The sequence below is a fragment of the Eleutherodactylus coqui genome, chromosome 4 (assembly GCF_035609145.1).
Source record: "Eleutherodactylus coqui strain aEleCoq1 chromosome 4, aEleCoq1.hap1, whole genome shotgun sequence".
Lineage (NCBI taxonomy): Eukaryota > Metazoa > Chordata > Amphibia > Anura > Eleutherodactylidae > Eleutherodactylus > Eleutherodactylus coqui.
This window is the reverse complement of record NC_089840.1, coordinates 115466860-115481847: the sequence shown is the minus strand read 5'-3', so window position 1 is coordinate 115481847 and position 14988 is coordinate 115466860. Positions and strand designations below refer to the sequence as shown.

The window sequence follows — 14988 nt, the reverse complement described above, 5'->3', positions numbered from 1 at the left end:
ACAAAACTGAATGAACAATAGAAACATCTAAATCAAGTTGGTATTTGGTGTGATCACTCTTTGTCTTCAAAACAGCATCAATTCTTCTAGGGACACTTGCACACAGTTTTTGAAGGAAATCAGCAGGGAGCTTGCTCAAAGATCTTGGAGAACTAAGCACATATGTTCTGTGGATGTAGCTTGCACAAATCCTTCTGTCTCTTCATGTAATCCCAGCAGAATGGAGTCATGGGGACCATATCATCACTTCCAGGACCCCCTGTTCTTCTTTACACTGAAGATAGTTGTCAATGACACAAACTGGATGTTTGGGGTTGTTGTTCTGCTGCTAAATAAATTTGGATCCAATCAGAAGCCTTCTATTTTTGAAAAGATTCTTACTTAACAGCATTTTCCACACCTGCCTTTTGCACGGTACTGTAGATGTAGAACGAAATAAGTAAAGTTTATAAATAAGCCTTTTTTGCACTACATTAAAGGATTCCATTAAACATACAGTATGTGCTGGAATAGCTCCCAAATTATATATTTAACGGAGGCTGTGACGGATGCGTAATAGAGGCATTCATGATCCATAAGATATATTGGCCTCCTATAAAAAAAATCGGTTAAATGGGTGCAGTTATGGCCTATCCCCGAAGAATGCCAGTGTTAGGCAGTTGTTTAATGTATCAGTTAGCTATAGATTATTATGGTATCCACTTAACATATGTTTTCTTAGAGGATGTGTCTGATGGGCTAGTGCAGTAACTGTGCTATTCTATCCAGAAAAAAAAAACAGTAGCCCTGATGGATATCTACCGAACAGAGACCAAAAGGGTCTCCGTCTGGTGGATGGGGGTCTGTGGCTCTGGGAAGGTTTCCAGTACTTACCTCAAACAGATCACAAAAATGTAGTGTGAAAGCATCCTAAAAGTATCTCGAATGTTTTCACTTTGACTTTTTTGTAAAGTGAAGTGAAGAAGTGAGGAGATGACAGCTAAAATGTTTAAACCCACTGCCAATCATGGACGATTACCGAGGGGTAAAGAGGAAGCCTGCTCTGAAGTCAAGGGGCAAGCTTAAACAGTGGTAGGGGGGCTATGTGTACTCTTGTCTTTATTGCACACTCACAATTGGTACCCATGCAACTCGTATAGCTGAGAGGGCCTAATGACAACATTTCCTATTCTAATTCCGGTTATGTGTGAAGGTGTCATGGAGACATTTGTGTGGATTCATATCAATAAATACACCAATTTAAGGGCTGCAGAGTCCCTTACCTGAATCAAGTAGGGCTACTGGTTTGACACTGCCCCCCCAATGAACAAGCCTTTGGCCTAAAGCAGCTGCTGCTGGGGAAATGTACTACAAGGGATGGCATGCCCATCATGTGATGTAGGGATGGTTTAAAGTCTGCCAGAAAGGGAGCACTCTTACAAAGTGGCTCTCGGTCCCAGCTCATAGAGCAGAGGACCCCACTTTCTGACTTTTATATGCCCTCATAGTGTAATATGCACAGGGGTGCAGTTTTTGGCACAACCGTTTAATGTTGTTTCCCAGAATCAATACTTACAAAAGTGTGAAAATCCACTAAAGTTGAGTTTTCTTCTTTATGGTTTATAAAGTTGTTGTAAGCATCTATGTATATTTTTTTCGCCCCTTTAATAGCCTGGTAAGAGAATATGATTGATAAAATCACATACAGCATCCTATATTATACCATACAATAATCGAATACAGTACATCACATTCTGTGGTTAGGAAAGCTATAACACATGGACCTGTGTGGCTTGCTTCCCCCACCTTACACATCCCTAGTAGCAATGCCTTAATAACATGGAGTAGTTGCTCTCTATAGTATTTGGCATGTAGTCTGGAGAAGATATGTAAAGGCGGCCATACACATTGAGTAAACATCAAATGGACTGGACAATTCTGTGCTTCACTCACGGCAGTATCTAAATACTAGAATATGTCACTTTTCAGACACAATGGAGCAAATTCATCCCTGCAACTGCAGCATTGTTCTGGAGCAACCACACCGAAACAATGACATTCAGATGGAAAGACATGTTTATAAAGCGCTGAATCCCTTTTTTCTGCAACTCGTGGATTATCTGTAAAAAGGAGGCATCACTTTATAGTCATATTAAAAGAGCTGTACCAGGATAACAAGTTATCCGCTATCTACAGCATAGGGGATAACTTGCTGATCGGTGGTACCCTCACTGGTCCCAAGAATGGTGGTCCTGTTCACTATCCCCCATCGTCCTTGCTGTGGGCTTACTGCACCCTCACAATAGTGAGGATTAGACTGAATGGAGAGACAGTCGCACTAGTGTTCTACCACTCCATTCACTTTCAGTGGGACTGCGGGAGATGGCTGAGCGGTATGCGCTCGGGTATTTCCTTCAGGGCATTTCCTGAGGGGGAAATAGCGACCCTGCAGTGACAGGCAGAGAGGGACCCCGGACCTCTGTACTTGAGATCAGCAGGGGGTCTCAGCACAGAGACCCCTACAGCTCAGCAAGTTATTCCCTATTTGCATTATGTCAATTTATAGTGCAGATTCACAGCTTGCTTTTCACACTTTACATATGGTGAAAGAAAAGTATGTAAATCATATTAAACGGATGCTAAGAGGACAAGCGGCCTACAATTTGGGTTGATGCAGGTTTACCATTAAGCTTTCTTGGCCTCTTGTTTCTCGGTAGTAGTGCAATTCCCTCACATATATCTTATGAGAGAAAGCACTCGGTTTACCTCGTGGCTGCTGTGCATTTGACAAACATCTAGTACTTCCTCGGATCACTTCAGAACATGTAGAGTGCTAAAAAATGGTATATTTTACCTCTTGTTTACCCAAAAATGCAAATACTCCAGCGGTGACTTCAGCAGCAAAAATTACCAGTAAACAGATAAAGAACTATAAGAGAGGAAAAAATCATTACCAGCAATACAAACAGAGGTTACATAAGTAGAGAAAACTTAGATAAACTTTGTTGTGGTCATAAATTAGCTGATAAGAACATACAAGAGAGGAGACAGAAGGGCTGAAAACTAAGGGCCCTCTTACATGGCCTAGTGATAATCAGTCTTGTGCTTTCACAATGGAGGTGGCGCGGGTCGGAGATCGCATCCGATAGTCCGTCTCTCATTCAAAGTGAACAGGCTGTTATTCCTAGATAAACAACTGCCTGTTCACACGAACAGATCGTCATTTGGTTTTCATGCTTGTTGAAACTGAGAAACGAACGATAAGTGAATTATCACTCGTCGTTCACTTGCTGGCAGCATTTACACAGAACAATTATCGTTCAGATTCCCATGATCCAGCAAGAATCTGAATGATAAACAGTCTATGTAAATAGGCCCAGCCTCACTGACGGATCTCCTGTTAAGGGCTCCTGCACACTTGTGTTTTTTTAACACATTATAACTTGCCTTTTTTCATGCTATATTGCTGCTTTTTTTTCACGCGATTGTCAATGGGACTTTCTAATGTTAAAAACGCACCAACTTGCAAAGCGTTTTTAACATTAGAAAGTCCCATTGACAATCGTGTGAAAAAAAAGCAGCAATATAGCATGAAAAAAAGGCAAGCTATAATGTGTTAAAAAAAACGCAAGTGGGTTGGAGCCCTTAGACTTAGAATCCAGTGTTTATGTACAGCGCTATGTAGAAGCTGCAGAAGACAAACTCTATTGCAAAAATGAATACTCAAAATACATGCACTTAAGTGAAAAGAAAGTAAAAAGATACTAAATATCTTGTATAATCTCAAGTCTATATATTTTATATCCTGAATATGAAGACGACGTTACATAAAACACAGGTCTATGTTTGGTATACACTTACTAGGAAATTTTATATACATAGAAAAGTAAATCAGCGAATTGCTGTTACTTCAGTGATCTGCAATTAAAGCAGGGCAGTGCTTAGAAATAGTCTATAGCCCTCGCAGCAGGATACAGGTTGCAGCTTATATTAAATTGCCCATACATGTGATTTGGATCAGCTGGAATGCAACCAATCAATTGTCCATAGGCTCGTACAAATGATACCACTAGTAATATGCCAGACAAAATCCCATGAGGGAGAAAGTTTAAAACAAAGTTGGCTTGTGCAAAGTGGCAAATTCATTCAATTATGCCATACACTTCATCGTAAATGACAGTTGGTCTATTTTGAAACGCGGTCGGCCATGTGTATGGCAGTTTAACATGATGATGATTTATACGTTCATCCGGTCACCTCTGCTTTATTAGGACACTCCTGAGTGGCAAAGCAACTACATTAATAATAGGAACTGTAGTCATCTACTGACAACAGGGAACACCACTTACACATTGATTACCTATTTATGGTTAAGTTAAGCCATGGAGAATCTCTTTAATAACTGGGGGATGGTAAGTATTTTGTTTACTTACTACATTAGATCATATCCATGGTGAAGTTACAAGTATAAGGGATCGAACCTGGGACCTCCTGTGCTACAGACAGGTTCTCTCCCCAGTGAGTTATCCAGCCTGCTGATCATAGCACTGGCTCCTGATCTAGTTTCTGCCTCTCTGTCCTGGCCCCGCCCTGCTGCTAATTAGCACTTCCTATATAAGCCTGGCCCTTCCACCCACGCATGATTATTTTGCTCCCCAGCCTTGATCTAGCTGCTCTCCTTCTTCTCCACTACAAGATAGGGCGTAAGTATAGGGGGTGCAGTCGCACCGGGACCCAGAAGCCCCGGGGGGCCCATAAAGTATCACTTCCCCATACTGCAAAGCAATACTATCAATAAAGTTTTAGAGTTGGGGGGCCCAATTCCAGATTTTTTACTGGAGCCCAGCAGCTTCAAGTTATGCCTCTGCTACAAGCGATTTGAAGACTTCCTGATAATGACTCCTGGCTTCCCTCCCAACAACACTTCCTGCATCATCCTTCTGTACTACATACCGAGACTATCCGTTGCTGACTTCTGGCTTTCCATTGGACTACGTCCCCCACCTTATCCTTCTGTACTGCATACTGAGTCCACCCATTGCTGACCTCTAGCTTCCATCTGACTACGTTACCTGCCTCAGCCTTCTGTACTGTATACAGAGACCACATGTTGCTGACTCCCAGCTTGTCCCTGATTACCTCCCCAAATCTGCACAGCTACTACACTCGTAGCTCGTACCCAGCGCCAGTAAGACGCTACAACGAGTCTGCACAAATGTTCTCCAAATCATATGTCAGTATCTAACACGAGTGGATCGAATTCTACATTCTGAAGGCCCACAGCGGATTCCAGCTGTGAGCCTGGCCGGTGACACTGCGTTCAGCAATTAAATGTATTGCGCATCACCGCGGAAGCTCGTGGGCAGTCATGCTCAGTATAGTTTTTTTTTTTTTTTAAAGTTTATTTGTAGTTTCTGTGCCATTGCTTAGCAATGACACCAGTACCTTCAGTCCATACATAATGTTAAAGGGGTTGTCCCGCGGCAGCAAGTGGGTCTATACACTTCTGTATGGCCATAATAATGCACTTTGTAATATACATTGTGCATTAATTATGAGCCATACAGAAGTTATAAAAAGTTTTATACTTACCTGCTCCGTTGCTAGCGTCCTCGTTCCCATGGAGCCGACTAATTTTCGCCCTCCGATGGCCAAATTAGCCGCGCTTGCGCAGTCCGGGTCTTCTGCAGTCTTCTATGGGGCCGCTTGTGCAGAATGCCGACTCCGTGTAGCTCCGCCCCGTCACGTGCCGATTCCAGCCAATCAGGAGGCTGGAATCGGCAATGGACCGCACAGAAGCCCTGCGGTCCACGGAGACAGAGGATCCCGGCGGCCATCTTCAGCAGGTGAGTATGAAGACGCCGGACCGCCGGGATTCAGGTAAGCGCTGTGCGGGTTGTTTTTTTAACCCCTGCATCGGGGTTGTCTCGCGCCGAACGGGGGGGGGGGGGGGGGGTTAAAAAAAAAAAAAACCCGTTTCGGCGCGGGACAACCCCTTTAATTGCGTATGGGCTGCTGGACGAACGGACTCCATTGACATCAGTGGAGGCTTTCTGCGCGGATTCTGCTGCAAAATAGAGGATGCCCATGGAATACATAATTCCTATCCACGAGTGTGAACGAAAAAGCGACAATTTGTGCCTTTCAACATCCGCGGATCACCAGCGTGGACGGCAATCACAGAATATGCAATACAAATTTGCCTGTGTGAGCCCGACCTAACTCTAAACATTTTTTTTAATGGTAAATGCCCTTTTAGGAATGTTGTGTTTAATTGAAACTACTCTCTCTCTCGTAGGGAATTAGAATCTGCATATGTGACAAGACTGACTGCCATGCTCAATGCATATAATGATCTGTGAGTACAGATATGGAAATATACATTGTTGTACCACCACAATTCTCTTACCGTCCCAAGCAAACATTGAGATTCGCGAGCCGCTCCACAGCAACCAAAAAAGCCAATAAGCATCATCAGAGCCCCGGCTCCTATCAGCACATAGAGACCTAAAGAAGAGATGAATACACAAATGTCAAATCATCATCAACAGAAAATCAATAGTGCATATTAACAATGCTCAATGGTGCTACACCCAAAATAAGGTAAAAACAAATCTAAACAACATACAGAGGGTTAATACTTGGAACTCAAAGTAAATTTATGTAGAAGAGGACACACCAGCGGATGCATGATGTGTGCGATCCACAGCTTCCTGACCAGAGGTGGACAAAGAGTATCCAAGAGAAAGATTTCCCGGCAACCCACAGCAAATAAAACTGTGATACTCGGGCTGCCGACTGACAACGGGTGTCCAACTAGTTTCCCAAAATGTTAAGCTGTTGAGACTTGATCGAATAATAAAACATACTCAAATATGACCAAGCTTGGAAAAAACACCATTTGGTGCTCCAATTTGGAGCCTTAGAAGAAGGTGAATTTTAATCTGTGCTAGCTCTGTGGTTAGGGTCTAGGATTGTAAAGTGTGTCAAAAAGAAGTAAGACATCATAAAAAATGCTTTGTATGCTAGAAATAAAAACATTACTATCCTAACAGTCACAGTAAAGTTGGAAAAAAGTTTCAAAAATATAACTTTCTTATTGTAGATAAAAAATGTATGTATTGTGTAATTAATTTTACAATAAACACTCAATAATGTAACTGGTTTTCACCCTAACGGTATTCTGTCATCAGATTCCTGCTGCCTGAGCCATGGGCATCATGATTCAGAGATAGAGGTGCCTATTGCCTCCATCAGTGTTTTCTTCTTAAATGCTGTAGTGTTTCAGAATAAATGCATTTTGAAGTTAGACTCGCAGCTCAGCCCTGAGTCACAGTTGCGGGCTGCACTGTTCTGGCCTCCACCCGCCCCCCTGCATGAGTTCTTACATATGAGCGTATTTTTCACGCAATGTGCAATCACATGAAAAAATAAGTAGCATGACCTACCATATTTTGGTGCGTGTTACACATTGCAATAGTCTATTGAAGTGAATGGGCATGTGCAAATACGCAATTACAAGTGCCAGCCACTGCAAAGGGGTCAGACAGAGCTTCCACTCCGACATCGGTGCATCCCAGCGGTTGCTGGCTGGATAACCCCTTTAAGGTTTAATGCACAGCTGGTGGGCCACATAAAATGAGTCGGAGGGCCGTATTCGGCCCACGAACCTTCTGTTTGACACGTGTGCCTTAGAGCTACACTGCAGTTTCATTATTCTACACCAATAAGTGCCAAGTAGCCAGAAACCACTCTACACAAGGTGGAATGTTCATCAGTTTTGGTCAATACCTGAGTGATTGACCAAGGGTTCAATATGCATAGTTGGCAAGGAAGGGGAAAAAGCAATGATTTGGGGTGGTTGTGTCCACTGCTCTAAAAATTAAACCCTTATTTACGGAGTCTGTAGGGAAAGCAATAGGATGGAAATTTAGTCAATGCTGCACTTTAATCTTTTAGTAGAGAACGTTTGGTTTTTTTTTTTATCCTATTCACCATAACATAATGTAAAAAAATCACAAGTTCAAAAAATACTAAAGCTTACCCACCATCCAAAGTAAAACAACCTGCTGGTAAATTAACACTGGAATGAATAGCATAGCAACTTAGAAAACGGACGGCAGAAAAATGTCAATCTAGTTTGCCCCTATCTTATCTCTCACTTAGGTTGGACTCACACGGGCGTACATCCGCCAGGTTTTCACGCCTGTCCAATATACGCTGCCCCACTGATGCATTGGTTTACATGGGCGTATTTCCACGGCGTAAAAGCGCCCGGCCCGGCCAAGATAAGGCATTTTGGCCGGGCGCTTTTATGCCGCCAGCGGCTGCATAGACTCCTATGGGAGTCTATGACAGCTGCTGGAGAACGGAAGTGGAAGGGAGTTTAGCGGCATGACTGCTAAACTCCCATCTTTTTCCCTGCTCATCTCCTTGCTGGCTGCTTGCAATGGGGAGCGGGAACTAAGCTCTGTCCCGTCCCCTCCCATTGCTGCCTGCAACAAAGGGCAGAAGCTTAGCACACTAGCTCCCGCTCCACCTCCTCTCCTTGCCGAGAGACGGCGAGGGGGAGGGAAGGGGGAGAACAGCTTAGCAGGGCTAAACTATCTCCCTCCGACCAATGGCATTGTGGCTTCGACAAATATGCGCCAGGCCAGGGCCGTCTGAACGGGCACACCTGTTCACATGCACCCGTTCACGTGTGTTTACATTGCCGGAGGGTGAACGTAAAAACACTGACGCCCATGTGAATCCAGCCTTCGGATAGATCTGTGCTTTTCCTAAGCACACTGGAATTCAAGTATTGCTGATTTTCCAACCGCTTCTACTGGAAGGTTGTTCCAAGCATTGACTACTGTTTCAGAAAAAAAAATCCTGGCATCGCTTAATAATAATAATAACAACATTTTTGGGCATTTAAATAAATTCTGCCTTTTTAATTACATTGAGCTTGAATTTCAGAATAAAAATGTTTATAATGCAAATATAGAACTACATGTTAATCGGTGAAAAGTACTGTGCCAAATACCAGCTCAAGGCCGGGTGGCATGCAGAAATCTGTACATGGTCCAAAACTGTACAGCTTCATGACATTTGTGTGGAGGACAGCTGTATGAGTAATGTTTCTTCAGACCTGACTAGTAGTGTAATCTGTCCCAGGGGATGTCCCAGGGCTCTCTGCTGTCTTCACACCCACATCTTGCCAATTATTTCATGTCTGAAGTAGATACTATTTTAGCCATTGGTGGCTCATACATTTATTCATAGCAGAAGTCTGTCTGCAGTATCAATTGTCAGATCTCCTTTCATCCAATAAAATGCATTTCTTTTGGATAAACCAACAGTGAATTAAAGAATATTAAGAGAGATCTATCAAGATTGGCAGCTTTGAGATGTGCACCAATCTATAACCCCAATTCCAAAAAAGCTAGGATGCTGTGTAAAATATAAATAAATGTAAAGAATAAAATGGAATGGAATGACTTGTAAATCTCATATAACCATATTTTATTTACAATAAAACACATCTGAAGTTGAAAGTGAGACCTTTTTCCATTTCATTTTTTAAAAATGAACTCAGAAATTGATGGCAGAAACACATCTCACAAAAGTTGGTACAGGGGTAACAAAAGGCTGCACAAGTAAGTGGTACTAATGAAAAACAGCTGGAGGGTCAATTTTTTAATATGATTGGGTTTATAAAAAGCATTTTAAAGTGGCAGAGTCTCTCAGAAGCAAAGATGGTCAGAGGTTCACCAATCTATGAAAATCTGCGTCTAAAAATTGTGGAACAATTTCAGAAAATGTTCCTCAATGCAAAATTGCAAAGACTTTGAATATCCCACCACCTACAGAACTTAATATCATAAAAACATTCAGAGAGTCTGGGGAAATTCATGTGCACAAGCGACAAAGCCAATAATATTGGATGTGTCACGAATGGGAGAGTGGGCATCCGCCCAAGCCCACTGCTTCCACCAATTTCTCACGCATCGACTATTTCAAGTGCTCTTGTCAACATGACCGCTTGTCACGACTGAGCCTTGATCGATCACTTTAGCAGGATTGCAAGCGTGGAGTCATTAGAATACAGGTGGATTTGTGCCCAGCTTTCCCAGGCTTCTGCACGCATGCAGAACAAAAGCTTAATCTCCACCTAGTCCAGTCTAATGACTTCATCACTCTACAATACGCACACACACTCGCTGCCACCTTCAACTTTTATTTCCCAGGTAAACTGGAACCCACACTAGTGAATTATTAACACAATCTTCAGAGTTATGCTTGTTTTAAAACGGATAAGGTTTGACTAATAAATTGCAGATTGATCTAAAAAAGACTAGCAATGCTAAATATTGATATATATACATACAAAATATACAGAACAAGATGTTACAGTGGAGATAAGGTTTACAGGTACTCACAAAAGACAGTATTTAAAATAAAACTAGGAAATAAATAAAGATACAAGATTTGGGATGTTCAGCCCAAGGTTCTGATTGTGCGGAATCACTGGCAGCAAACAGGAAAATCCTTTCGCTGTGGCACATCTCCAAAGGTCTGACAACTATGTCTCTTTGAGGCCCTAGTTTTAAAGTTTCCCCAGAACACATACACCCTTCTCACCCCCGCTGAGGTCATTCAGAGAAGGGTGGGGTAAATGCGTATGTACCTGTGAAAAACCCTAAATTCTCCACTTCGGCCATATCTCTGCAGAAGATCCTCCAATCGGGAATATATGCCTAGCATATTTCCAGACATGATTTTATCTACAGAGCAATATCAAATGTGAAATTATTACCAGGTACGCGGATACACCATTTGGGGCTGTTCTGGGGCCCGCACCTCGATGCATGTAGATGTGTTTTATTCAGCTGGCTCGCCCGATTCAGCAAATATAATTAAATAACCTTCATACAACCATTAATCCTTATTAAAAGATTTTTCCATAAATTAAATTTTAGAGCAGGAGTTTCTGTGAGAAACCAGCTCCTAGGTGAATGATTTTCCTTAGACTTCATTAACAAGAAAATGGTCGCACAATTTGGTATCCTCATGCTAATTCTAAACTAAACATACAAGTGGAGCCAGGAGAATGGAAGGGGCTCATTCACTCTTGCCCAGGGGAATGTCAAACAATTGCCTTTCTAAATGCGAATATTCAAAAGGCCAGAGGCCTGAACTGGATTATACAGCAGATACCAAATGGAAGCTGAGATAGGTCTAAGGTCCGACACACACAACAAAATGGCTGAGGGCCTACCGTTCTCTATATCACAGGATGCTTGAGATCTATGGCCCCTCAGGTGGGACTGCATTAAAAACAGGCATGATTCTGTAATGCAAATCACTGCATGGGCTCAGTAATACCTCCAGAAATCATTGTTTATGAACGCAGTCCCTCATGTAATCCACAAATGCAAATTAATATATGGCTTGTTCTTTGCAAGAAACAGTTGTAACACAATCCAGAAACGCCAACATCTCCTGTGGGCCAAAACTCATTTAAAATGGACTGAGGCAAAAAGGAAAACTGTTCTATGGCCAGATTAATCAAAACAGATTTTTTTTTTTTGGAAACCACAGATGCTGTTTCCTGCAGACTTAGGAGGAGAGGGACCACTCAGCTTGTTATCAGCCCACAGTTCAAAAGCCTACATCTCTGATGGTATGGAGTTGCATTAATGCCTACAGCATTGACAGCTTACACATCATGAAAGGCACTATCAATGTTGAGCAGTATATTGAGGTTTTAGAACATATGCTCCCATCCAGATGTCTTTTTCAGGATACGCCTTGCATATTTCAGCAAGACAATGTTAAACCACATACTGCATCCATTATGGCTTTGCAGAAGAAGAGGTTGGTGGCAAAACGCGGTGAATTAGAACATGCTGTGATTTTCCTCCCGCGGCAGAATCACGCATGTGAGCATTGAGCTGTTAGGTTCAATAGAACCAACTAGCAGCGGATTTACGCCGCGGGAACAGCGGTGAAAATCCATCTGTGGGCATTAGCCCTTACTTCTAATGTGGGTAAAATGTTTGAAGGATTTCTAAGAGATGCTATCTTGGAGTACCTCAAGGAAAATAACTGTATAACTCCATATTAGCTTGGGTTTATGAGGAGTCACTCCTGTCAAACCAACATGATCAGCTTCTATGAGGAGGTAAGTTCTAGACTGGACTGGGGAAAGTGACTGAATCTTATGTATCTTCTGGACCTTTCCAAAGTGTTTGATACTATACCACATAAAAGGTTGGTATATAAAATGAGAATGCTTCGTCTGCGTGGTAATGTGTATAAGTAAATGGCTCAGTGATAGAAAGCAGAGGGTGGTTACAAATGGTACATACTCTGATGGGGTCACTGTTACTAGTGGGGTACCACAGGGGTCGTTTTGACCCCTATTCTTTTTAATATATTTATTAATGACCTGGTAGAAGGATTGTGCAATTGAATATCAATATTTGCAGACAACACAAAACTATGTTAAGATAATAACACAAGAGAGAACACAGGGAGATTGCAAGAGGATCTGGATATGTTGGCGACTTGGGCAGAAAAGTGGCAAATTAGGTTTAACATTGATAAGTGTAAAGTTATACACAAGGGCAGAGGAAATACATGTCACCATTACACACTAAATTGGAAACCACTGGGAAACTCTGAAATAGAAAAGGACTTGGGGATGTTAGTTAACTGTAAGCTTATCTGGAGCAACCAGTGTCAGGCAGCTGCTGCCAAGGTAAATAGGGCCATGGGGTGCATCAAAAAAGGTATATCTGCAACTGCACATGATGAGAACATTGTTCTGTCTCTTTCACTGGTCAGACCACAGATGGAATATTGTGTACAGTTTTGGGCACTGGTACTCAAGGACATATCAAAGCCTGAACGGGTACAAAGGCAGGCAACTAAAGTAATAATGGAATGGGCGGACTACAATTATCAAAATCAGAATTACTTACCGGTAGTTTAGAAAAAAGACGTCTGAGTTGTGACCTAATAGCTATGCATAACTAGATCAGGGGACAATACAGAGATCTCTCCCATGATCTGTTTATACCCAGGAATGTGATTGTAACAAGGGGGCGCCTTCTATGTTTAGAGGAAAGAAGGTTTCTACACCAACATAGAAGGGGGTTCTTTACTTTAAGAGCAGTGAGACTATGGAACTCTCTGTCTGAGAACGTGGTGAAGGCGAATTTGATAAAAGAGTTCAAGAGGGGTCTGGATGTCTTTGTTGAACGATACAATATTATATGTTATAACCATTAACCCTTTCCAATCCAATTTTGGATTCAGGGTTTCCAAAAAGGCTTTCTCTTTTTCCTGTTATACAACTATGCCATCTGCTGGATAAAGCCAGTGTGTGTGCACCAGAGAGGCTCCGACAGCAGAGTGGCTGGCAATGGACAGTAAGAAAACCCTCTAGGACGACTTCTGACATTGGAGCTGCACAAGCTTCAATCAGAATATAGGAAGACGTCAAATAGTGGATTGAAAAGAGTTAATAACTTCAAAAGGGTTGTTGATTCACTGATTATTCCAATTGCCTGATTGTAGTCAAATGTAGTTAAATGAGAAAAATTGGCTTCTACCTAATTGTTTTTTTTTTCTGCCTTCCTCTGGATCAACATTGGGGGTAATAGGTTGAACTAGATGAACATGTCCTTTTTCAGCCTTACATACTATGTTACATGAACAATGGAACATAACTGGCAAATCTCCATTATACACTTCAGTGACAACAGGTACTGACAATGTTAAAGCGGTTACCAACGATTACAAAATGGATAGCCTATCCTTGGGCTCATATTACAGCTCATCCATTGACTTGAATGGAAGCTGCTGTAAACCATAATACTAGGCACAGCCACCAACAAATGTATGGAGCTGTGCTTCGTAAGCAATGAAGCAAATGCAATGCTCCGGCAATCGCTGAGGGTGCTCAGAATTGGACCAAAACCAGTTTGACACTGATGATCTATCCTAAAGATAGTTTTGCATTTCATGATGACCCCTAATGTAGAAAGAAAACTGACAAAATAGAATGAACACTGAACCATTACAAAAAGCACATAGGGTAATCATGCACGTTCATGGAATCTACTTGGAAGCCAAAGTACAAAGAAGAGGTACCATCAGTTAATCCAATGACTAAAATGGTTATTGTACTTCCCCTTTTTAAATAACTTTGCATGATGCATAAGTTCTAAGTAATGTTTTTTTACAGTGGTTTTTCTTGCAGAATCTGTTGAAGGGGAAATATAATACCGTATATACCGGCGTATAAGGCGACGGGGCGTATAAGACGACCCCCCAACTTTCACCTTATACGCCGGTATACAGTGGAGAAAAAAAAAAAATCATTACTCACCTCCCCCGGTGTTCTGTCGCGCTCCGGCAGGATGTCGCTCGCTCCTCGTCCCCGGCGCAGCATTGCTTTCTGAATGCGGGGCTTGAAATCCCCGCTTCCAGAAAGCTAATACACACGCCGGCAGCCATGACATCATTGAATGGCTGTGATTGGCTAAAACACACGTGGCTTCAGCCAATCACACTATTCAATGACATCATTGAATGGCTGTGATTGGCTAAAACACACGTGGCTTCAGCCAATCACACTATTCAATGACATCATTGAATGGGTGTGATTGCTAACACGTGCGCCTTCAGCCAATCACAGCCATTCAATGCTGTCATGGCTGCCGGCGTGTGTACTAGCTTTCTGGAAGCGGGGATTTCAAGCCCCGCATTCAGAAAGCAATGCTGCGCCGGGGACGAGGAGCGAGCGACATCCTGCCGGAGCGCGACAGAACGCCGGGGGAGGTGAGTAATGAATTTTTTTTTTTTACACTTTTTTTTTTTTGTATTACCGGCGCATAAGACGACCCCCAACTTCAGACCCGATTTTTCGGGGTTCAAAAGTCGTCTTATACGCCGGTATATACGGTACTACAAAATATTCATTCATGGGAATGGCAGTAGGTCTGTCAGAAATGG

General features: G+C 42.3%; 1 protein-coding gene and 1 long non-coding RNA gene across 2 annotated transcripts in view; one reads left to right on the top strand and one right to left on the bottom strand.

The window, feature by feature from the left end:
• Positions 1–6487, top strand: part of LOC136625651 (uncharacterized) — a 29902-nt gene extending 23415 nt beyond the window's left edge. The window contains exon 2 of the long non-coding RNA XR_010792563.1: positions 6278–6487. This is a non-coding gene — a long non-coding RNA (uncharacterized lncRNA). The remainder of the gene's footprint in view (positions 1–6277) is intronic.
• Positions 1–14988, bottom strand: part of TSPAN2 (tetraspanin 2) — a 128739-nt gene that overhangs the window by 15850 nt on the left and 97901 nt on the right. Inside the window, exons 3-5 of the mRNA XM_066600025.1 lie at positions 6389–6486; positions 2834–2908; positions 1556–1651 (exon numbers count right to left, since the gene is read on the bottom strand). Of these exons, the coding sequence (XP_066456122.1) occupies positions 1556–1651; positions 2834–2908; positions 6389–6486 (269 nt within the window). The remainder of the gene's footprint in view (positions 1–1555; positions 1652–2833; positions 2909–6388; positions 6487–14988) is intronic.